Raw genomic sequence first — 25,411 nt, 5'->3', positions numbered from 1 at the left:
AGCACTGAGCTACTACTAAACAGATAGCTCAAAAGATTAAGATTTGATGGTTTTACCAGTGTGACAGCCATCTGTAAAAGCTGGAAAAACAAAACCATTCAGTGACAGATTTATTCCCCTTTAGAAAAAATGCTTTTGCACTATAGGTTTATTATCCTTAATACTTGCTATTTGGAATAAAATCTATTACCTAAAACTGCATGCAGACTGAGCTGGGATGTTCACCTTACATTTGGGAGGTGCTCAATTGGTCCCAAAACTCATATCCAACTTTGATCACAGCAGCTGTCAATCCTTCAAATCTAATTTCTTTCATGTATTTTCCTCTGAACGGCTGACTCAAGCTCATGACTGAATAGATGCCTGAAACATCATCTCCCTATGTAAGGAGCCAACTTCCAGTCTCTCCGAGGCATCATCACTTGACACCTAGAAAGGGTACCAACAGGTGATTTACAGAGCATGGGAGCAAAACCTGCAGCCAGCACTCGCTCTCACTGAGCAGAATGGGAGCATGTTCACAGGCTGGCACCTTTCAGAGAAGAGTTTGGAGGCAGCAGAGCCAAGAGCCCTCAGGTGCCCCGACATTACCAGACCCCCAGCCCTAACACTGAGGATTCAGAGGTAGCTGAAACACATGGTGCAGAGAAACAGGAGTCTTAAACACCCCAAGCAGTTTTGTATGCAATACAAAATTCAACGGAAGCTTAATACTAAAAATACAATTGATTAATAAACCCCTTCCTCCCGAATCTTAACCCTCTTTCCAATGGAAAAGTGCTTAATTTGCTGTTCTCAATAGCAAAGGTCCTCAGCAGGAGTGTGTGTTACTCCAGTAAGCAGTACACTTTGACATTTTACATTGATACGAAACAAGAGACCAAAGCTGACACAAGATACGTGGGACTAGTTTAGGGATTTGTCTGCTATTTTAACAGTGACAGCTTTCAACACTCGTACTTGAACCAGTTCTCCTTTACAGTCCAGTTCTTAAAAACATCTTTACCAGCCTGATCAGGTTTGCTGTTGTTGGGTTGTTTCCCTTAGCAGGACTGCGCACCATGCACACAGGAAAGGCTGTGTTCAGATGCAGACCACTGCTGCACTGTGACACAGGTGCTTTCTTCCTGAAAGCCACAACAAGAGAGTCAATTGTATTCCTTGATAACCCTATTAACGTTTCCATGACCATTAGGAAGTACAGCAGAAAATGGTTGGTGGCAAACAGAAGGCTTCTCATTAAGACGCACAAGAAGGGTGCTCCAGATGTGAATCAAGCGCAGAATAGTATCTGAACTAAGCATCTGACGTAAGCTTTTATTCATTTAGACACACTTTAAAACTCCGTGAGAATCTTTGCAATAATTAACATGTAAAATCTCTTGTGTCAAATCGAAGAAAAACCTTCATATTTTCATGTAATACATTTCTCGGACATTAGATGGCAATCCCCCCACTTCATTTTTCATAGCAGGGGCCCATATCCCTTCCAAAAAATCAAATCTCACCACCTTTTCAACAGGTGAGTGAACCATTTGGCTTGTAGGAAGCAAGGCCGTTTGGAAAGCACAAGCAGAGCATAGAGGCTCCCGCATTGCCATGGCATTCACTCTGTTGCAACGGTTCTCCGGTTTTGTTTTTTCTGTGATTAGAAAAGGCAGATGAGCAATACCATTACCAAGGAACACCTACAATAGTGGTAAAGTGCACTTACTTATCACTTGGACACCCTGTGCCATGACTTGGATGTTTCTCCACCAAAAACCTATAGGCAGAGATAGGCGGTTACCAGAGTATTCCTCTGATTTTGACAGAGGAGAACAGTGCAGCATTTAACAATATAGTTTCTAGTCTTGCCAATTAAAAAGGGCCCTCCCAAGGGATGTCATTAGTCTGTATAAATCTTTGCTGGGAATGATAAAACTGAATTTATCTACAAAATAAAATGGCTGGAATACAGCCAATGGGAAACACCTACCAACTTTTACAGTGGGAATTCTGTAGGTAGAAGGAAAAATAAGACACAAGGCATTTAACTGTCTTAAAACAACAGCTCGAACAAATCCAGCAGAGCATGTAACACACCTGTACCTTGGCTTTCAGCCTCTCCCTTTTTGTCGCAGTCTGCATGTGATGTTTTAGAAAGAGGCACCTTGTCAACCATTCAGTGATGTACATGGTGGGGGGAATCCTTCCTGACCTTCATTAACGCCGTATGATCTATTTAAGTGGCAGTACAAGACATCCTGACATCTATTCACTTCAACAGTGCCTGCCTGCGATTCATTCACACAAAACTCACTTTCTGAGCCTTCATTTCTCCTCCACTTTCATCGTTCATGAATCGTTCTTGGCCAAGTTCACCCCTTTTCAGATGTCCCCCTCAGGACCAAATTTTGGCCTTGCAAGACTTGTCTATCTGAGCTCTCGTGCAAATTCACAGTGGACATGAGAGCAAGATTTGCAGCTCCCCAGCATCCCAAATGCACAGATAGTATTAAAGATCGGGGTCCACTCACAGCTGGCCACTCAAATAGCTCATTTTTCATGTACTCCACTGCAAATCCAGCCTTTTATCCTCACTCTCGAGATGGTTGTGTATGTGCGTGTCAAGGTGGCAACACTGTGAAAACAGAAATCCTCAAATGACACATTATCTCGAATATCAAAAGGTCACAAAAGGGTACAAATCGGTAACTCTCCAGAAGAGGCACTGTTTTTTTAAGAAAAGTGGGTCAGTTTTAGTTTCATGTAGGTTGTTTGACACAGTGGTTTCTGGCATCACAAGCTCTGGTCTACAGGATACCACAGAGCCTTTGTATCCCTTGCTGTCACTACAGCATTGTGTTTTTCTACCCATTAACCAAGGATAAATGACCTAGATATTGTGCCTATTAAAGCCTCATTTTTCTTTTGCCCTTTTGTTCTTTAGTGTACCACATTATCACATGCTGAACACATTTTGAAGTATTCTCAGCCTCTCATGCCCCTTTGAAGGAGTAAAGTAGGGTTTTTAGCGTGCATTTCTGCAGTTACTCAGAGTGGAAAATATGAAGGTAATTCATGGTTTTTCTTCTTGCCTAGCCCCCTGAAGACAACCAGCTCAGCATTTACAGCCTCTAATCTATAAAGAATATAGCAAAAAAAAAGCTATTAAAAGAGCCACAATGCAAATACGGAAAGTGAACACCAACTCTGATGTCCCTAAACACTACATTCTATAATTACATCTCTGCATATCATGGGTCACTTTTATTAAAAGCATCATTACTACAGTTGGCAGCAATTTACATCTTATCTTACATGATAGCAGTTTCCAAAGAAAAAAAATAAAAAGACATCACAACAAAGAAAAACAATACATTTACAAAGTCATGTCTGTAAACTTCAAGGCTAGTTTAGAGTTGAGGTAATGCTGTTTAGCTTTGTGGCTAAAGTAACAAAGTCCTTTAATTTAAAAAAGGTACCTGATTTTTTTTCTTTTTGCTTTATACCAGTGCATTACAAGATCACGAGACGATTAAACTGTAGCTTTATCCTGTAAGAACCTTCCTCCGCGGGTTAATTTCCAAAAGGTACTCTTCACATTCAACAGCTGCCTTATTATTGCTGCGTCTCAAGACAGAGACATTCACACTATCATGAAGATTGTCAGAGAGAGAGTGTGTGTGTGGGGGTGTGCGCGCACGTGAGCGGGTGAACTCCCATGCAGTCAAAATGAAGCGCGAGTACGATATGTATGGTAAATTCCATCTTGACCTTCACAGCAAAAAAAAAAAAAAAAAAAAAAAAAAAGAGAAACAAAAATAAAAATAAAAAAATTAAATATATAACTTCATCCTTCCTTTAAGCAGCACTTCCTTCTATTAGTGCCACTTGATTACAAATTGCTGCTTAATTCATAATACCAATGGTACCAAAAGAAAAAAAAGAAACAAACAAAAAAGCAGAGCATTATGTCAATTTCCTTAAAAAGACATGATCACCTCTCAAATTTCATCTCTCCTAGGGATAATAAATAATGCACTGCACAATACTTAATGACCAAGATACCTTTTGACACATCTGTATAACATGACTTGAACTTTTTTCTTTTTTGCTACACTATGTTACAGAACAGCTTATAAAAACTAAGTATGGACATTAACTGTGAGTGTAAACAGTAGGACTACCACTTGTCAAAAGTTTAAAACACTTTACTGTAACTGGTACTGGTTATTCATCATTTTCATTGTTTTCTATTTCTTCTCCCCCATCAAGTGAGTCTAATTCTTCACCCTGTGCTATTTCATCTTCTAAAACGGAGGAATCTGCAGTTTTATCAAGGCTCTCCTCTGCATCACTGCCTTCGAGATTTTCTTCATCTTTAAAGGCAGTTCCTTCAGTTTTGTCAGTAGCCTTCTCTTCGTTGGAGCCCACTGCATTCTGAAGTCCTGCTAATGCTGGGAAACCGGGCAGAGTCAATCCTCCCAGTCCTGGAGGTAGAAACATAGATGGATAGAAGAGGCCAGGAGCCATGGTAGACAGCAGGAAAGGATTGAAGGCCAGAGGGTTTGTGGGCAATCCAGTGGTGGTGGTGGTGGTAGTGGTGGCAGTGGCAGTAGTCGCCACAGTAGCAGCACTGACAGATCCATTTGCAGAGTCAGTAGCAGAAACAGTGTCTGTGCTTTTCTCAGAGTCTTTGTTCTCCTCTTCATTCTCATTCTTCTTCTCTTCAGCTTTTGAAGTGCCATCCTCAGTCTCTCCTTGACCGGAAGCAGTAGTGGCATTTCCAGTAGTAGCCGTTATTGGGTTATTCAACAATCCGCTTAGTCCAAACATATTGGGCAATCCTGCCATCCCTGGCAACATCAGAGGCAACATGGCAGCTGGATTTTTAGCATCCCCCCCAGCAGCAGCAGCTGTTGCTAGCCCTGGCGGGAAGCCCATGAGGCCTGCAAGCTGGAGAGACTGCAGGTTCTGTAGGTTCTGGAGGCTTGTGAGGTCCATTCCAGCAAACAGACTGTTCATTAGTAGTGGGTTGATTCCCGAAGTTGATGCTACAGCAGCAGCTGCTGCAGCTGCTTTGGCAATTTCACTTTTTGGCCTTCTTCCTCTTCTGCTTGCTCCTTCCTCCCTCACAACAGGTCCAGTGAGAAGACGGTCAAACATGGACTCTGGAACAAAACCCTGGAAACGGAAGATGAAAACCAAGCTTTATTCTCCATTAGTTTTTATAGCTTTCAGCAGTTATCTGATGACCGAAGAAACAGAACAGATTTCAGCATACTGCTAAAGCAGTTTGTTTTCCAACCCTGGCAAATCCTGACTAGCTAGCTACTGAACTGAATGGCCATAGAACATGTAAAAAATACCCGAAGAAAGCAAAGTCACAGATTTTTTACATTTAAATAGATAAGTAAAACACACATGCTGAAACTCTGTAGCTTCATAAAAATCCCCCCCGATACACTGAAGTTACAAGTTTTTAGCTTTGTACTTCATACTGTGCTACAGCATATTTTATCAAAGTAAGTATTTGCAGAATTGTACCCTTTTTTTCAAACAACTCTTGTAAAATAAAAAGCAGAAAACATAATCCTTTGATGGCACTTGTTACCAAGATGATAAATTCTATCTGGAATATGACAAGTATTTCTTTAATAGTTCCTAATATATGAACGCCTGCATTTATTAAGGATTGTTGCTTATATAAGAGAAAAATAATACAAAACAAATGCTGAAGGCTGCCTTACTGTAGTTGATTTTAGGAGCGTACTTCAAGTCCATTCTGCAGCAGCCTCCTATCATCATCCTCCCTGAGCTGGGTAACTCCCACTCAGACAATACAATTTCCTCAGCTCAAAACCAGCTATGAGATAAAGACTTAATAATCAATTTACACAGCCTTCAACTTTTCCATCCCATAATCTACAGTGAAGTATGGAATGAGAGTTTCACTTACAGACTGTTTAACAATGTCAGTCCAATCTGGAGCAACAGCAAATTCAGGATTTTCTTCCAGCCATCTTGGCAAGTCCTTCATTGGAGGGGCCATAGCTCCACCCATCTAAAGCAAAAGACAAGGTTAATACTTATAAAAAAAGCAAACCACTACAAACAAAATCCAAACAACTATTTATATGGACATTCTCTATCTGTGCACTTTCACCTCTGAAGGACGGCAGTAAAGATTCAGTTCAGCCTGTGGAAAGCTACATGGAAACCACCTAATGATACTAGAATTGAGATGATAATGTTTTAAAAGTAGAGCAAAATGCTGCAGCTTATACAGACCTACTAATGAAATTAGTATCTGAAACAAGGAAAAAACTGTGCTATATAGTTTCAAAAAGTAAGAGTTATTTACTCAAGTGATTAATATGAACACATCAGAAGAGCACAAAAAGAATTAAAGGAACTGGGTGGTACGTTCCAGTAACTGCCAGTGACAAATTATTCAACTTTCAAAAAGAAGTCTTGGGAGTAGAAAACCTGCTTTCCACATGCAAAGACACTGTTAAAGCCCCCCACTGGACCAACTTAATTTTTACCTTCTTTCCATTTCGCTTATTTACAACAGGTACCCTTTCTTCTCCTGTCAAGGTGTTTATATCCAGTTTATTAGGGTTTCGACATCTGTGTCGTTTTTGTTTCGGCTTCTGAAATGGGGAAAACAGCACATCTGCACTCTTCTGGAAAGAAGAGAGATGGATTATTTTTTAGTTTTTCACATTCTTGATGAAAATCACTGATCATGGAACCCTTTCACAGAACCATTTTAAGAGGCCAATTACTTTAGCTTCAAATTGCTCTTGTGAGACCTCACTTGAAGTATTGTGTACAATTCTGGTGTCCTCAACATAAAAAGGACACAGAACTGCTGGAACAAGTCCAGAGGAGGGCCACGAGGATGATCAGGGGACTGGAGCACTTCCTGTATGAAGATGGGCTGAGAAAGTTGGGGCTGTTCAGCCTGCAGAAGAGAAGGCTGCGTGGAGACCTCATAGCAGCCTTCCAGTATCTGAAGAGGGCCTATAAAGATGCTGGAGAGGGACTCTTCATTAGGGACTGTAGTGACAGAACACCACGTAACGGGTTCAAACTTCCACAGGGGAAGTTTAGGTTGGATATAAGGAGGAAGTTCTTTCCTGAGAGGGTGGTGAGGCACTGGAATGGGTTGCCCAGGGAGGTTGTGAATGCTCCACCCTTGGCGGTGCTCAAGGCCAGGTTGGACAGAGTCTTGGGTGATGTGGTGTAGGGTGAGGTTGGAACATGGTGGTTCCAACCATGGCAGGGGGGTTGGAACTAGATGATCTTAAGGTCCTTTCCAACCCTAACTATTCTATGATTCTAAATTATCTCAGAAAAGTCTTTTTTCTTGTCAGATGAAGAAATTCTGCAGAACTTGACAGGAACATTGTGCTAACATGTTGTCATATACAAGTATTGAGCTAAAAAAAGCAACCCATACATCACAATGCCACTAACTTGGGTGTTTATAGTAAGAGTGCCTAAAGAGGAAAACCCCCACTGAAAACCAACAGTTACAAAATCCAATGACTATGCCCAAACGTGAGGAAGTTCATTTTGAGCTCCATAAAACTAACTTTTGGATTAATATAATACAAGAACACTTCTAGAATCACATACTTACTGGTACATAACTTGGCATATCTACAGTGTAAGTAGGATGCAATTTAAGCCATTCAACTAAATCCTTGTTTTTAGGAGCATCTTCTCCAACCAGCCTGGTCCCATCTTCCAGATTGATTACAGGGATGCGAGTGTCTGGGTCCAACTGACCAGGAGATGGAATGTTCCTTGCTGGCAGGGCTTCCATATCTTCTTCAAAAGCTTTGGTCACTTCTGCATCCTCCTGAAAACATTAATGTCTGCATTAATTTTCTCACTTCAAGGGAACAGTTACCTGTGAGAAATAATTTCAGGGACTGAAGCTAAATGCTCAAGGACATTTTGCATAAATAAATGGGGTTTAAACACTCATACTATGTAAAGAAATACCACAGCATTAGGAGATTTTGTAAATTTAGCAGCCTTGAATATTAAAGAACATACAGCTAAAGACGTGTATTTACAGTTAATGGCCTCCAAGACCATCACTTTGCTACACAGTAAGAAAGACATATTTAAGCCTCAAAATTTACGTTGTTATACATATATTATGTTTTGGAAACAAACAAACAAACAAACATCTTTTTGAAAGTACAAGCTACTCAGAACTCAGCTACAATTTGCTAGAGTAAAAACTTGATTTTGAACTAAACAAAACATTGTTCACAAGAAGGAACAGCTCTAAACACAAAGGAAAAAGCTAATTGGATAAAAACTGCGTATCACTATTAGGGAGAGCACGACACTTTAAACTCACATTCAGAAAGTACTAGACACGGAAGAACAAATATGAGACAAAAAGGTTGGTGTCTTACTACAGTCAATGATGTCCGTTTGTTGCTCATAAATAACAGATCAAGCCCTTCTACATTTTTCCTCCTTCCTCTCCTCCTCTTCATGGGCGGTTCTCCATCTATTAAAGAGCCATTTAGTAGATGCCTTGTGGGTGTGCGTGAAAGACCTGCTTGCAGCAGCTCCATTTGAGTTTTAAAGGCATCAGACACGGGTGTGGAGACATTAGGCAAGATAAACTTTGAAGTAACAGAAGAAAAATTCGAGGTAGAACTTGCTGCCTCTCGTGAGGCCTTTGATAAATCTACAACCTTTTCTTGTCCATTTTCTGAGACCACCTGAGACTCACGTAACTGGGCAACCATTTCCATAAGATTTCTCCTTTTGGCAGCTCTCTCAGCCTCAATTTCAATCTTTCTTCGTCTCCTCCTCCTTTGACGTGGAACTGACAAATTCAGTGCATCTTCCTAATGAAAAATGAGCATTTCCAAACATTAGCAAAGCTCAGTTTGCTACGCTGAAGTTGCAATAAAAATGCAAACATCTAACTCTGAAAACAAAGCCTTAATTTTATTCAAGGAAACACTTTTTTATTTTTCCCATTTTATGCATAGAAATGCCTTTTTTTTTTTTTTATTATGCAAAAGAAATGCATGCAAAATAAAACGGTTAATGCAAGAAGAAGATGCAGTCTTGCCTTTGATAACTGAGGAGAAGCGGTGATATCTTCACTGCCACTGGCGCTGGCTTGACCAACCATGGAGAGCTCTGCAAAGCTCCTTTTTTGTAGAGGGCTGTCCACAGCTGTTGGAGTATACCCAGGTATGAGCCCCTGGAAATCAAACATCTGGCGCCTATTTACTGGCCACTTCCCTTTCAGTACTGCTTCACAGATGTTGTCTAATCGGTTGATCATTACTCGGTCCTGTGTAAAGGGAAAGTATATAATGAACCTTCAGTGTGAAAGTTGCCTTTTGAACTCAAATGAGTGTAACGACACATTCCAGCTTCCAAAGCGCAAGAAATACTTTCAAAACCAACTATTCTTTCAGATCAGGATAAAGTGGTCACCTTACAAGAAGCTAACACACAGCCAATTTTGTAGAATAAAACATCACTAGAATTTAAAAGCTGCATTTCCATCGGGGGAAAGGAGAAAGACCAAGTTTTCCGTATGACAATGTACTAACTGACAAACCTAACAGAAACTCGGTACTGTTTTACACTTCAAAACTTCAGCAGTCAGCAGAATCAACAGTTAGGTAGGTAGGGAAAAGCAAAACATCTGCAATCACTATCTTAGAGCTGCAGTTCTCGAGATCCAAGAGGCTGAATTTGCAATTCTGTCCTAGGAAGTGGATCCTCATTAGCGTCACTATTAATAAAGTTCAACATTATGAAATGGGCACCAACCTAGGGACATCTAATGAATGTCAATTTTCATTCCACGCCCATTATCACTTCAAATTTCACTGAAGCGTGTACACTAAAAATCTCTAATTATGTTTATTTGTCTACTTATGCTGAACCTACACAGAATTTTTTTGTTTACTTTTACACTGTAACTGGAGTTAAGATTTCACTCCGTGTTTCCAAAATACATGCTGAAAGCAAAGAAGATGAGTATCATTTCATTTTTTCCATTTCAGTACTCAAGCACATTCTACGCTATCCTGCTTGAAGTAGCAGAAGCTTACAACCTATGCGAAATACTGCTGGTTAGGGAATACGAGCATCAGTGAGCTTCCTGAACAGCAAAACAGTGCAAAGCTACTAGCAAACCTCAGCAGCTGCAACAGACTGCTTGCTTTCCCCAGGAATAAGCCTATTAAGAGCAAGGTCCCCCTGCCCTGCCCCCCCATCCCAAACCAGATGGCCCTGTTATGGTGATTAGTAAGCTTAAGACTATTACTATTTTATTTCCCTCTCTGCCCTTACTGCAAAAGAGAGTACTAAATTATGGATGGATTTATTATGAAAGGGTAGGGTTTCCTAGTTAAAAAAAAAAACATTTTCTATTAGATAATTTCCTACACTGTTACCAAAACTAGCTTTATCCTATCTAAAACTGCTGCTTCTGTTTGCAGGATACCTTAATACAATTACATCTGTCAACATTACATAATAGTTTCACTCATGTAGGTCCCCGGAACACTTCTCTACAATCTTCTCACCCCTAAATAAAAAGGTGATCTTAAAAATCTTTGATCTCAACAGTGCAGATTGCTCTGCAGACAAAATCTTTAATACAAAATTGTAAGCTTGCTTCCATCAATGGAGGTGCGAGTCTGCTGACATGCAGTTATGGAACCTATGAGAAACTCATGTCAGTAGTTTTTGTTTTTACCAAAGGACACTATTTACAGTAAAGCAATTCATTTCCTCTGTTAATTTGTCTGAAATTGAAGAATAAAATGCTATTCCACAAATCATTCTTAGTAAAAAGTCCCTTGCCCACTCAAAGCGCAGACATACAAAGGTTGCTGTTATATTGCAAACACATTTTCTCTATTTTATCTGTATTGAAAAAGACACAAGCCCTTCTCCCCCTAACCAACCTTAGGCCAGAAAGAGAAGGCAAATGTTCTCTCATGAAGCAGCTGAACCACAGAGGCATCCCCATCTTCCATGTAGAATCCATCGCGTGTTTCATCCCTTGCGGTGCTCATAGAGGCATTGCTTTCTTCATCAAAATTCTTACCCTGAGAAACTGCTCCTGCTGAGTAACAACCACAACGAGGTATTAACTACAGAAGTTCCCAACCACCCAGTATCAACCTAACTAGCTAGACAGGTTAACACAAGCAGTTTTGACACAACATCTGTAATTCAGGCTTTTGTTCAGAAATTATTACAGCAGAGCCTTAGCCTTATGCATTTGGCACAGAGACCATGCTTACTGGCTCAGTAAGCTATCTTGGAAATCATTCCTTGTGGGGGAATACCCTGCTGATGCTGGATGGCTTTCATGAATGCTTATCTAGCCACCTGATACGCGGAAGGGCAGAAGAACTGCTACATGTAGCCCATCCCAAGCTCCATAATGGCTCTGTGTGTGCCACTTACCAGCTGGCACAAGCTACAACAGCTGTGGGCCTCATGCTAAGCACACGGAATTGATCTGACCAACGCATTACCTTCAGGTTGGGAGGATTCTTCTGATTTATCATCATCATCCATTTTCTCCTCTTCGTCTTCTTCTGAACCTTTCTCAGAAATAGATTTTGGGTCTACATCTGTATTCATTTCTATGTCTCTCAATTCACATTTAACAGAGCCAGGCTCAGCTTCAGCATCACAGTCCGGTTTAGTGCCCTTATCCACAGTATCTGTCTCCTCTTTGATATCAGACTTTTCTTTGGCTGCTGGATTTTCAGACCCTTCAACTTTAGACTCCATTTGTTCTGTAGTCTTTTCTTCTTGTATGGGTGTGGATGGGACAACAGGTGGTGTTTGACTGCAGCCAGCACCCAGAGGGTTTACAGAAGAGACAGTATTTGCATTGCCAGTCCCTCTACTTTGAGCAAAGTTTTTGTGAGCCTCAAGAAAAGAGAGTTCGGGATCATTCAGAATGTGATAATCTGTCCTACTGACTCCATGTTTAGCAGCACCAATCAGTAAGTCTTTGTCATGTTTACCACACTCCCACCACTCTGGCAGGTCCAAGCTTGGCTGGCAAAGTTTCAGCCTCTCCCCTAAATGGGGGTGATGGAGAACCTGTTCACGGATTTTCCGCAGCAGTTCTATGCGGTACAAAGTTCTAGAAGCACGCTCTTCCGTGATGGGCTCGATCAGTGTGGAAAGATCAGGTGGTTCTGCAATGACATCAATGTGTGTTGTTTAAACATTGACTAAATGTACACCCATTTCAAAATCATTACGTCTGGGAATGAAGTTTCAACAGTTCTCATGTTCTCCTCACAGTTATGTTACTTCTACAGTCAGTTAAAACTTACCATCATCCGGTTTGACTGGCATTCGACACACTCGTCTACACATATTCACAAAGCCATTAAAATACTTCTCCAAACTTTCATCGGACTTTTTATCAAGCCTGGCAAATGCTCTGAATTGATTCCAGTCAAACTGATGTTTTACAGGATCGAAAATAATTCCAAAAGTAGACACTACACGATAAAAATCAGCTTCTTCTCTTCTTGTCCATCTAGTCAAGGAAAAAGAAAGAGAAATAAGAACACTGAATAAGTAAGAGTCCCAAACCTAGTTTGGATGCCCTTACGTTTATTCTTTCAAAACAGAAGAGTGGCACTAGTGACACAAAAGCTCAAATAAGATTTGAAGAAATACCACTGAGAAACTCACTTTTGTCGTTTTTCAGTTATTATAGCTTCCCTTTCTGCTTCCAGTGCCCTCACTTCTTCCCGAGGCCGGCGTCTCCTGCGGTCAGTCTTCATTAGTGCCTCTTGCCTCATTTGTTGCCTTTTATAACTGCGCTGATAAGCAGTAATGAGGCGACGCAGACGGGTAGTCAGGGTTGAAGTGTTGGGCCAGTAGAGTTGGCCTAACTCAGAATTGCTTTCGCCGTGCTTGTCTAGAGAACAGGAAAGCATTTTTGCACTGCAAAACCACCACTAAATATTCTGAAGTTCCTATGGCTATAACTGGAGTCCTGTTTTATCAGGTAAGATCATATGCTTCATTAACATTTGTGCACTGCAAATTAGAAATAGAAGAACTACACTGGTAGGAGATAAAAAATAGAATCAAACCATCCAATTCTACAAACTCAGAAATGCTTGTGAAGCATTTAGATGTAACCATCAAGCATTATAATTCAATGTTATGAATGCAAACATATTATTAATACTGTAAGTATTTAAATTAATGCATCTTTAAATATATTACACTAAGAAGATCATTCTGCCTCTGAGGAAACACCTACACTTACGATTTCCCATTCTATTATTCTCACTTAAACTTGGCAATTTTCCTCTATAGTGAGGAAACAACATATCTATAACTTCCAAGACTACCTCGGCAAAAACATCAACGGCTGCATTATGAAACATCCGGTCTTTATCATCACAATTTCTACTATGTAATTAGAAACCCAGAAAGCCATAATGTGAATTATTCAAAGACAGTAAATAATTGGTTTTGAAAGATATGAAGCATGAAGAGATTTGGCAGCAAGAAGTTTACTGTGGTGTTTTCCCAACCCACCATCTCTTCCCTCATGCGCCAATACTAACAGTCCACCTTTCACTAAATGGTTGATTTTTGCCTTTTTAATTTCTTTGCTACAGGCTTACTTGGGTGTATTTCTACGGACTCCTCTTTGTCTTCTGCAGGTGAGTTTGCAAATTCCTTAGGGAGAAGACAGAAGTTATTTTAGTTTTCAGTTTTGACAATATGCTACCATTTCACAAGAAAAATACGTCATCTCTCAAACACAGCAGCAAGCAGTCTCTGTAAGGTGTGTTTATCTAGCAGCTCTCAGGAACTGCACTTTAAAATAAACATGGGGAATCAATTACAATTTTATGTATTTGCAATTACAGAAAGTTGGAAGTTCTTACATCAATTTCATCCTTGAAAGGAGTTCTGGTTGGCTTATATTCTGGATCTTCATCCTCTCTGTCAAATTCACCACTATAAAATATTTAAAAGACAAATTTTCAAGAAATATATTGGTTTTGAGAGGGGCTGATTTTCTGGACAAAGGCAAGAAAGCTACAAAAGCCAGCAGTATGGTATAGTACACATTTATACTTCATGCTCAACTGTGTCAACAATCCTATGTACTTTTTACATCATATGATCACTTCAGAGCCTCAGGCAAGATGTAAGCAAGATACGACACATGAACTCATGCCAACTTCTACAATGTTGATAAAGTTTATTAATCTTTTCATGTCCTCCTTACCCATCACCACCATCTGCTAACATGTCTGTCCCTCTCTGTTCAGCAGCTATGGCCTTTGCATCAGGCATGCCAACCCGTTCCAGAAAGCACAGTGCTGGATCAGCTCTCATAGAATTGTACTTCTCATAACCTGCATGCAGAGCAAGAGACAAATGTGTTTGGTTGTTTTTAAAGCTATGACCAACTGTGAACAGGATAGGCAGTAGAAGTAAAATCTTCTGGATTAATTGATTTACTTTTAAATAAAACCAAAGGAGCTGTCACCACGCTGAAAACAACCATTTCATTCATGTAATGAAATTTTTCATATTGGTAAATTCCATCAGCATAGAAACACTTTCACATCAACAACATTAACAAATAGCAGCTACTGAAGAAAGCTGTGAATTTAATGTCTTTATAAGGTAAAGTAAAAGTCTTCCACAAGTGAAAAACTTCTTTAAGTTTCCTATATGAATTTCACAGTGGTTCTCCACATTCAGTACTCCCTACTGGAAACATGCAGATGTGAACGGAAACACACACGCACACACAAACATTTTTTATAGCTCCAGCCCTGCTGGAACCCTCAGTGTAGGCTGCAAAAATGCTGTATACATGGGTTATACGCAAGGCCAACGAACCTGTCTTATTAGGTTTAGGATGATGCATGTCAGTAAGATGACACGGTTCCCTCTATGGTTTTCAAACTGCTGTTTGCTTTTTTACTGCCCAAGTTGACTAGATGGAAAATGGCAGATCCCAACAGTGCACTGCAGGAAAATGATTTTTAGACTAGACTTGCCTCAGCTGAGCCCACAACACAGAGCTGCTGTACATAGGCAGAACAGCACAATTCAATTAGGATTTGTACTACAACACACTGCTCCTAACTGCTGTAGAGCCTCAAGCCAAACTGTAATCATGAAAGGTTTTATAAGCCATCATTCTCCCCTTTAGTCAGGCTGGGCTGCTGAGAATACCTCTGCAACCTCCAGAGAATTGGGATTATAATCAGGAATCGCTCACTGTATATATCATGCCAGCTCTGCATCCCCAGCCTTTCAAAGTTAACAAGGCTGCATCCCACTCAAGGGAGCCGGGAGTTCTCAACACTGACATTTGTGAAATATTGCTTGGAACAAAGCCCAGGAGGCACTTGTACAGATTAATAGCAGAGGTTAAGCCCACCGTCCACTTTGACACTGGTTGGCAGAGTTAGCAAGTGAAGCAGTGCTGGAAGCTAAGTTTATAGATATCTATCTTACTATTTGGCTATTATTTAAACAAATATGGTTTTGTTTTATTTACAGCCAAGAAAGTAATGTTTTCTTCTCAAATGTTCTGTAAACATTTAAAAACAGCATCTGATATTTACAGCTCATATTAGGGTTTTTAATGCAGGCAAGAAAAAAAGGGAGATACAAGCCAACAGTTCTTTGGAACAATACTTGTTAATATTATGACTGAACAGTCCTACACACAGAAAGCTTTACAACTGAGTTTTGTTCAGAGTGAGACATCACTTACCGTGTTTGAATACTCCAATTAAGAGGGATTTATCTGCCTCCTTATCCCACCAGTCTGCAGGAACTTCAGCATGGAACGGCTCAGGTATCCATACATCTACTTCACTGTGAAGACATCATTATATATATATATATTCTCAAAGATGCTACTGGACAATTTATTTATTTTTTTAAATAAAAAAGGGGTTCCTGCTGTTCTCTAAATATGAATTTTGGGGGAAGACCCAAAACAGGAATTTAAGTAGCTTGAAAAATAATTAGGATGGTTAAACGAAAACACACACGCACCCCCCTCAAGCCCCCTCCCATCAAAAATCCCCCAGCATTCAGCTATTTTGGGAGTGGAATGCCAATGCTTATTCAAATATGATTAATTCAAGGTCTTAGTATATTTCTTTTAATTTTTTAAATTGAAATAGAATTCAATATTAACAGAACCAAAAATCCGCCTTTGTCATATTCTATGATTCTATTCTATGATTCTGATTCTCCATATCGTTTCTTCCCCCAAGGAAATTACCCACTGCTCTTGATAAAATAATTAAGGCTGCTTGAGAATAGACATTTAAGAAATAAACTGTGACAACCTTTAAATGCTCCACTACTACAGTACCTGTACTTTAGAAAAAACAACGTCATACAGCAAAAAAAAATAAACCTGCACTTGCACTAACCTTGAGTCAGCACCCTCTAAGATCTTGTCTGCTTGGTCCCCTATAACTTCTTGTCGTAGATAGTAGAGCATGCGGACACGCAGCAGGACCCTGGAGAGGAAGGCAGAGGGGGGAAAAAAGTTCTTAACTTCAGGACTGTTTGCCAACAGTGGCTTTTGGCAGCTGCTGCTGTTCATCCATCATCCTGCCAAGGCTGATTAGCCATGCTGTATGGTAGGCTTGAAGCGTGACAGATGGTGGCACATAATCACCTCTGTGTGGTGCTTTCTGCTGGCTTCCAACAGGCCTGCCTGGCAACTGCTTACACTGCACAGAGAGGGACCCAGCTCAGCCCAGCCCCGCCGCATTTCATTTAGTTCTACCTAGTGCAGCTTGTGAAGTTTAGACACGTACTCTACCACTGCCTCTGAAGTATTGAAGCAAGTTTGTAAACAACTGAGCAGATGGCTTTCAGTAACTGTTCTGCTTCATTATCTCATAAAATTTCCTCAGCTGCTGCCTTAATACCATTTTTGGAAGCACATCAGAAGTTGTAGGAATAAACGAGATATAAAATCTGGTTTTACTACCTTACAATAAACCCTCAATATGGAATGTCAGGTTTTTCAGATTATACAACTTTTTGCTTCCAAGAATAGGGGGAAAAAATAATCCCCCATTTCCCTTGGGAGATATTAACTATTTTTACTCTTTATAGTTCAAACTGCTATTTAATTTTACCTGTGCACAACCTAACTACTATGAGGAAGAGAAAAATCTTCATTGCCCATGTTTATTTCTTCCCCATTTCTGCAATACTACAGTCATTTTTGGAAGCGTTGTCAGGTGGTGCGGTCACACTTGAAGCTGGCAGGAGAGAGCATGGCAGACTGGTTTTTCAAGGTGACTAGAAAAGAGGTCATCTCTGTAGAAAAGGTTATCTACCTGAAAATAATCCTGCTCTCCTATGTTTGCCCAAATCAGGGCACCCCCTGCTGCCTAGTTCATGAAGTAGAATCAGCACCAGCTAAAATGGAGATTACTCAGCCTGCCCTCTCGCTGTACCCGAATTCATCACGGCAACTGTTGAATTGCTGCTGCTCCTGGAACGGCAAGGGTGACCAGAGAAGCAGTAATCTGATCACTCGCTTGCATGAAAAATTTAGACCACCACCAGTTTTCAGAGCTCCTCATTAGAGATCAGATGCAACCAGAGCAATACTCGGGTTTTACATGTGTTATCCAAGCAAACCTCGGAAGAGCAGGGATTTGAATGAAGGTCATGTCTGCAATTCAAAACATGTCAGACATGCTTCTTTTTGTATGCGTGATAACTGGGACCAGTAAGGTGTCCCTGCTCCCTGTGTGGCTATGTAAATAAGCTGTTGAGGGTCTCTATCATCTTAGTATTAAGCAATAACAGCTGTTACATCAAGCCAAAGAAGAGGAGCTGGAAAAAAAAAACAACCATCAACAGAAAACCAGAGGCTCTTTCAGGAGTCCTATGCCCTAAAACAGCATACATGTTGCATAGGGATAGGATGCCAATTCTTTTAAAGCCAACTGCTACTGGTACCTTTTGAAGGAAATTAAGATTATTAATTGGCTTTCACCTCTGTTTGCTTTTACCTGGGCTAAACATGTTGCTTCTACAATTCACTTAGTCCTGGTGGATCTGGGAAGTCAAGGAAAAGACTGCAACTGAAAACATTCTTGTACATTTAGGAGTATTCCTGATCCTGGTAATTATTCTACTGCATTATTACAGAACCAATATTTTAAAAATGAATTTAAATCTGATCTGCAAACTGATAGAACAAGTAATGAAGACACGTTAGCTGTGAGATTAAAATAATGTTACAGGGAAGAATTTAATTACTTTAAGAGCAAGTGAAATGTAATAACAGATCAGAGTAACAGTTCAGAAAAAAATCAGAAAGCAGTTTATTTGGAAGTGCACTTGCTAATATAATTCTGTAAGTACCTGTTTTCATCAGCTGAGAATTAAGCTTGCTTAGCATCTGGAAATGAGCTAATAAACCCCTTAAACGCCTTTCCTCCTTCACATCACACCCCCTATTGACAGGCTACAGGTACTTTTAAAATCAATAATTTCTTTCCGATAAACAGTAGTAAGGCACAATATATATTAAAACCACAAAAGTAATTTACGACCTTTCAGTAACACTCCATTACATCTGCATGGTATATATGTAATGAGGAGTATAAACTTGAAATACAACAAAACCCCCAAAACTCCCAAAGCAAACAGCCTCTCCCCAACCCCCAAGCAAGCTATTTTTGGGACAAGGGTTAGGTTCAGTGTCTGTAATGGAAAGCAAAACTGAGATGGAGAACCAGGACGCTGTCAAAGGAAGCTGACACAAAAATAACCAAGATGCTACAAAACAAAAGCCAAAGGAATGAAACAGAAGCTCTTAAGAGACATTCTGCAACAATAAAACAATGTAACATCCAATGATCTTTATCCCCAGTGGCTTCCAAGTTTAACAATATGTTTAGAATTTCAAAAATCATATCAGGGCACCGCTTCAGGTAAGAGAACTCAGTGATATATTTTATACCAAACAAAGCAGAAAAGGAGAAAAGAAGAAATACTCTATTACATGATACTCTGGAAACTAAGAACTGGATATTTGACTTTAACATCTAAGGAACAGAATTTTAAAGGACATCAGCTTGAAAGGACCCCACAAGAAGGATACGAAATAAAAAAAGCTTTTGTTTAAAGACAGCCAATTGTCAAGAGAAATAGACTTAGTGTAGTCTTTCCTTAATATGGTAAAAAGAATAACCTCATCTGATTCCACCATTATTTACTAAGTAGAAAACCATTTTCTTTAGAACTGTGCTGATCAGTCATAAAGAGCTTACAGAAGTATCCAGATATCTGTTAAGATGATTATCCCCAAATTAAAAAGTAATAATGGCTTTTTCATCCTATTAAATGGCCCTGTGCCCTATCAAAAATATCCAAAAGAATTGCGGGCATTTCAAAAGCATGTAGTAAACCAAACCCCTTTAAATGAAATATTTATTAATACTTACTTATTACAGTGATGTTTGAGATGTTTCCTATAGCTGTCCTCTTGAAATAACACATCTGGATTACAGGTTGTGAGCCAATCAGCATCTTGCAGCATTGGCTGTGAACTCTGGGCTTTTACTTTCTTGCCCTTCCTCCCTCTGGGCACTGGTGCAGACAGACCTGCATAAAACCCCAATACTTCTTATACAATCTGAACAGAAAAAGCTCTCACCCCCAACTGCATTGCAAACATCCATCTAAAGCTATCACTGCTATATTTATTCCTTTGTGGGCAACACTACCCCCAAAAACTGAACGGCAACATTATTCAGTACAGAAAATTGCAAGTAACAAAAATAAACCAAAACTTTCATGCAAATTTAGGTGTGAATATTTCAAAACTCAAAGTGCCAGCCAGAAAACGGTGTTATATAAATATTTTTTTGTAAAAACTCTCATGAATCTGAATGGCCATAAGGAAACAAGCTTTCTGATTTACGGCAATTTGAAAGAGATTAACTCCAGCAGTAGATGCCACTTAAATATCACTCTGGAATACCTGTTCAAAATTGATTTATGGAAACAAACACTGCAAAGCGTTCAAGGGAGACTTCTCCTTTAAGTACAGACTAAGTCAAAGCCCACCTTACTCATAAAAACTGACAAGATCCCATGACATGTCAGAATGGCTATAGTTTAAACTAAATACATAGCACGACTGAAGCAATTCCTTCCTATTTACTGGCAACATTATTTGATTGAGTTGACATACCGGAATGATTAACCAAAGCTCTAGTTTGCCCATCTGCAGTTGGAGTGATCAGATCCCAGATGAAACTTTTGATATTTTCATCCCCTTTATAATGATTAAGACAATACACCAGGATAGTCCGGCAGATGGTTTCCACATCTTGCTCTGTTAGCTGACGTTTATAGCGTCCATGTGAGAGGATGTCAGTCCACCGACCCCAGCTATAAGAAAAACATGTTCAATACAACAGCCAGGGCACTGACTGGCGTTTTAATTGCTGACTTTCAATTTAACTCCTGGTACCAAGTAAGTTGGGACCTCCTGCATTAGCACTGACGTATTTGGCATTCGGAGGTTACGTCAGGGAAGCCAACCTCCACCACCAAAGGGTTAAGAATGTTTATTTTACAGAACAGGCAATAAGTTCACTGCTCGTAAAGCTGCAATTGAATTACACTCAAAATAATAAAGTACATATGTTTAACTCTAATGGTCCCAGTCAGCTACAAATAGGAAATTCAACCAATACCTACAATCATGGTATTTGGGGAATCATTCTTATTTTAATCCTGAAATCCATTCTCAACAATTGTTGTACACAACTTCCTAAAATAAAGACAGTCATTCTTAAGCCCACCATGTTAGCAGTCAAATATAGCTACTTGCTTTCAAAGACTTAAAACTCCAATTGCTAAATTCAATGGGGAAAAATATAAAGTATCAAACAGCCGAATTTAAGTGGCCCCAAAATACCAGAATCTATGTTGAAAACCTCCAGATTGACTGTTGATTTCACAACCACATTGTTCTTTACACATACACTTTGTTGTTCTCCAAAACACTTAGAAAAGAGAGATTAATCCTTGATAACTCAGGAATTATTTATGCTATGAGAAACCATTAACAAATATTCTGGCATTACAAATCTACATCTCTTACCGATGAGCTCATAGCCATCTGTGAGATACTTTTAGCTAAATAACACACATATACACAACTTATACATACATACATCAACTTAAAACCTCACTGGCATGTATACAGCGTGCTGAGGTAAAGCTTAAACAGTTAAGAGATTTTGTGAATATGTCCAAGAGACGGATGAGTTATTTACTATATGTCATTTCCATATTTTCAGTTCTGTAGCCACGATCAGCATATTTAACTTGTATATCCTTACCCATAAACCAACAAGTTCTTCTCCACCCTGAAACATTCACTTCTTGCATAACCCTGTGATTTGTCCTGAGGCCTACGGGGCTTTGTGCTAGGTTTTTCTTCAGAATCACTTTCCAGGTCTGAAAACTCCATCAGTTCATCCTCTTTGACTGCACTGTAGAGTCTGGTTTGCTTTCTTACTCTTGGTGTATCGATAACTAGGTTATTCTATAATCAAAGTGAAAATATAGAACTTTAGGAGGAAGGAAAATCTTCAATTTAATTGTACTAGGAACTATTGTAAAGCTCTTACCCTTCCATTTAAAGCATCAATATCCAGCTCAGCTTTCTTTGCCCACTTCTGCCAAAAATTAGGATCATCCAAGGAAATGTCTGTCCTGTTCCCAGATGCAACAAAACTAGCCTAGCAAATGTGAAAACAAATGTGTTGGTTTCTTAACAGTATGCTACAAAGAGTATCTATTTTCACCAGTAAATAAAATACTTAGGAGTTATAAAGTTGGAATTTCAAGAAAGAAAAAACGTAAGCCTTGAAACTATCAGAACTGGAAACACAGATATCCCAACACTTGTGAGGGAAATATCTAGGATGAGTACATTGACAAAACTAACTGACACAGAAGGCAATTTAATACTACTTCCATCTATCCTGGTCACATTTTATTAATTTTCCTCTGAATGTCAATGCACACCTTTGCAAACGTTGAGCCTTTTCCTTCAGATTCAATAGTAATTGTATGCGTTCGCCTTAAGAGAATCTGATCAATATCCTCTTCACAGAACTTAGAGCCTTCATCTTCCTCATCCATCAGAGCACCATATGCCCCCTTTCGAAGAAGATCTTCTATTTCTTTCTTAGAAAGCTGTTGCACCTGTAACATGTAAGAGATGGGGGTTGGGGTTGGGCTTTTTTGTACATGTGACAGCATAATCAGACTGATGATATTCCTATTTAGCATTTTAAGAACTGAAACTCTACGATAATGTCGTATCGGTCAATTAAACATTCATGCTGAGGTCACCTTTAAAAGAAGAATACAAACAACAAAATTCTTAGGGTGAAGTTATATGAATGGTTTTAACTATTTAATAATTCATTGTCATTGACTCCCTTTACTTTAGCTCTTATGACTGCTAAATTCCTCCTGGGCAGAGATTTAACATATTAAACTGACAAAGAGCTAAAGCAAAAGAAGTCCAAAGCAAAAAGTCTACACCATAAAGACGTGACTAGAAGAACTCCAAAAAGTGCTGGGATGAACATAATGTAAAGGATGGAATAATGAGAACGGATGTGGATTGAGGGAACATGACTCCACTTGCACCCTTTAGGCAATAAATAGGCCATTAGATAGGCTGAGCCAGTTCAGGTTAGCCCTGCCCTTAATTAACCCTACTTTAAAATACATGCTATACTCCCATCTGAAAACCATCATTTTCCAGCTATATACAAACAAGCCAAGGGAAGTGTTGTGCTTTCGTAGCATTTGTTGATCATGCACGTTAGTGTATTAATTCTCACCCCATTTGTAGCATTTTCTCTTCCACTCATAGATTGTAGCACAGCCTTATCAAGGCCAAGCTTCAGGCTAGCTTTGTCAAACATTTCCCTTTCGTAAGAGTTCCTTGTTATCAACCTGTAAATTTTCACTGATTTGCTTTGTCCTATTCTGTGACATCGTGCTTGAGCCTGGCGAAACAAAGACAGATAGTTACAGGTGACAAATCAATGCAGAGAACTTACTTTAAAAGTCATTGCTTTCAATATAAGTAATAATCTTTATGCTTTCAAGAGAGGGACAGCAGATAATTTCTCTTGTAGGTGCAAAAATTTCACAGCAAAAAGGCAAAGAAATATTTTTAATAAAACGGTATCTTGTAGTATTACCTGGAGGTCATTTTGGGGGTTCCAGTCTGAATCAAAAATGATGCAGGTATCAGCAGCAGTGAGATTAATGCCCAGACCTCCTGCCCTTGTACACAGCAGGAAAACAAACCTATCAGAATCAGGTCTTGAAAACCTGTCGATAGCTGCCTGACGCAAGTTGCCTCTTACTCGGCCATCAATTCGTTCATACGGGTACCTGAAATATAGATGCATTATATGGAGAACTTAATTGCAATGACATTGTTTGTTAGAATATGCAATTAAAACAAAAAGGAAATACGCTACTATAGGGTTAAAAGACTACAACAAACTGAGTGACTGTTCCTGCATCCACTATCTTCGTCAGTGGAAGACACACAGCTATGTCTCCTGCTTTGTTTCTTTCGGTAAAGAACAGACTTTCATTCCAAGGAATTAAACAAACATTCAGGCTTAAGCTAAAAACCTCTACAGCCACCAAAACATTTCACTGAGTAGTAAACCAAAAGGTTTAAAGCTTTCCATGTGAGGTCATTTTGTATTCACCCAAAAGAAAAATCTCAGTACTTGCAATTTACAGGTATGCTTTTCCCTGTAGTCAGATCACTACAGAAAACACTGTAACATGTTTGAATTTCATCCCTTTTCAATATGGATTATTCACAGGTTAAATACAGTGGCCACTGAGGAAAGCACAGTTTATTTAGAATTGTATTATTTTGTTGCTCTTACCGTCTTTGAATGAGGTAGTCTTCCAGTATGTCCAAGCAGCGCACCATCTGGGAAAAGATAAGCACCCTGTGGCCACCAGCCTTCAGTTTTGGCAGCAGCTTGTCAATCAGTACTAGCTTGCCAGCAGCCTGGATCATTGCCTGGAGCTGAAAATCTGGAGAGTCGGCATTGTGTGTTTCTTTAAACTCTTCCAAAATTTTCTCTTCAGCACCTGCAAAGATTGGACAGCAATACAGGAACACTGCAAAGGGCTTTATTATCAGCAGCGCGCCTGCCTTCAATGCCCTATAGAAACTGCAGGAATGCTGTAAGCATTATGCGAATAAACATTTAGAAAAGATATTGAGCTTAAATTTAAAGTAAACATACACACAAATACAGCATAAATACAAAGTAACTTTGAGCATTCATTCTTTTAAACAGGAGTAAACCCTTTCCTGAATATATTCATACAACTATTTGACACACATAATTTAATGAAGAAATAATAAGAAAGAAGACTAAAAAGTAAACCATATTCCAACAGGTCTAATGGATTTTCTGTTCTTTTTAAAAATGCAACATGGAGGAAAAAATATCTTGTTTCCACAAGAAAATATAAGGAATAGAAATCACACTTGATGTCTGAGCTCCAGAATCACAACCCGGCTCCAACACGTGCATGACCTGGACGTGCTCCTTCCACTATTAATTATAGAATCAAAAATCCAAACAATGAAAAAACTTAACTTTGGGGGTTAAGGGGAGGCTAAGTAGCTGTAACATTATTATTTTTACCTTCTATTTAGCTTTCTCTTCTCACCATGTATTTTTTTGTTGTTCAGTTTGATGAAGCTATCCAATATTTAACTAATTCTGGAAAGAGTACGTAAGTTCTTTCTTGCCATTCTCTTTACCTATGAACAATATGTAGAGCAGCAAATATTTCCTTGTACTGCTCACTACCTGAAGACTGAAATTCAATATCTCTTCAACCACTTCTGCGCTTTTATTCGTTTTTTATTTTCGGTCACTTCTACAATCTGTCGACTATTCCAAGAATTATCAGATTACTATTCTTGGCTATAAAAGGTTAGGAATCTTCATTCTAAGCTTATTTCACATTCAAGTAAACCCTTTTTTTTGAGCTATCTTTTTCAGTCTGTTTTTTCTTGTTGTTGGGATTGTGCATGTGTGTTTGGTTTTTGACTAAATGTAGTTTATCAGGTATTTCTGGTTTGTATATTCAGCATCAATACTGCTTTTAAATAACACAAGGAAAGGTGGGAGGGTTGGGGAGGAGGGAACAACAGCTACTGCCAGACTTCTGCTGAGCATCTCTCTTGTATCCCAGTTCCAAGTAGATGCCTGTAAACAAACACGCAAATGCACCCTCCCAC

General features: G+C 39.3%; 1 protein-coding gene across 1 annotated transcript in view; it reads right to left on the bottom strand.

The window, feature by feature from the left end:
- Positions 1–3,661: 3,661 nt before the first annotated feature.
- The window catches only part of CHD7 (chromodomain helicase DNA binding protein 7), a 133,640-nt gene continuing 111,890 nt past the window's right edge, over positions 3,662–25,411 (bottom strand). The window contains exons 16-38 of the mRNA XM_080611285.1: positions 24,033–24,243; positions 23,322–23,517; positions 22,956–23,123; positions 22,126–22,305; positions 21,726–21,836; positions 21,435–21,640; positions 20,276–20,475; positions 19,524–19,683; positions 16,476–16,565; positions 15,803–15,906; positions 14,294–14,423; positions 13,947–14,019; positions 13,680–13,734; positions 12,730–12,958; positions 12,363–12,571; positions 11,544–12,221; positions 10,965–11,125; positions 9,104–9,331; positions 8,430–8,873; positions 7,637–7,858; positions 6,534–6,674; positions 5,945–6,049; positions 3,662–5,169 (exon numbers count right to left, since the gene is read on the bottom strand). Of these exons, the coding sequence (XP_080467411.1) occupies positions 4,216–5,169; positions 5,945–6,049; positions 6,534–6,674; positions 7,637–7,858; positions 8,430–8,873; positions 9,104–9,331; positions 10,965–11,125; positions 11,544–12,221; positions 12,363–12,571; positions 12,730–12,958; positions 13,680–13,734; positions 13,947–14,019; positions 14,294–14,423; positions 15,803–15,906; positions 16,476–16,565; positions 19,524–19,683; positions 20,276–20,475; positions 21,435–21,640; positions 21,726–21,836; positions 22,126–22,305; positions 22,956–23,123; positions 23,322–23,517; positions 24,033–24,243 (5,255 nt within the window). The 3' untranslated portion in view covers positions 3,662–4,215. The remainder of the gene's footprint in view (positions 5,170–5,944; positions 6,050–6,533; positions 6,675–7,636; positions 7,859–8,429; positions 8,874–9,103; positions 9,332–10,964; positions 11,126–11,543; positions 12,222–12,362; positions 12,572–12,729; positions 12,959–13,679; positions 13,735–13,946; positions 14,020–14,293; positions 14,424–15,802; positions 15,907–16,475; positions 16,566–19,523; positions 19,684–20,275; positions 20,476–21,434; positions 21,641–21,725; positions 21,837–22,125; positions 22,306–22,955; positions 23,124–23,321; positions 23,518–24,032; positions 24,244–25,411) is intronic.

This window comes from Psittacula echo (genome assembly GCF_963264785.1).
Source record: "Psittacula echo genome assembly, chromosome: 2".
Taxonomy (NCBI): Eukaryota; Metazoa; Chordata; class Aves; order Psittaciformes; family Psittacidae; genus Psittacula; species Psittacula echo.
Note: the sequence above shows the minus strand (reverse complement) of the source record. Positions and strands in the feature narration are given on the sequence as shown.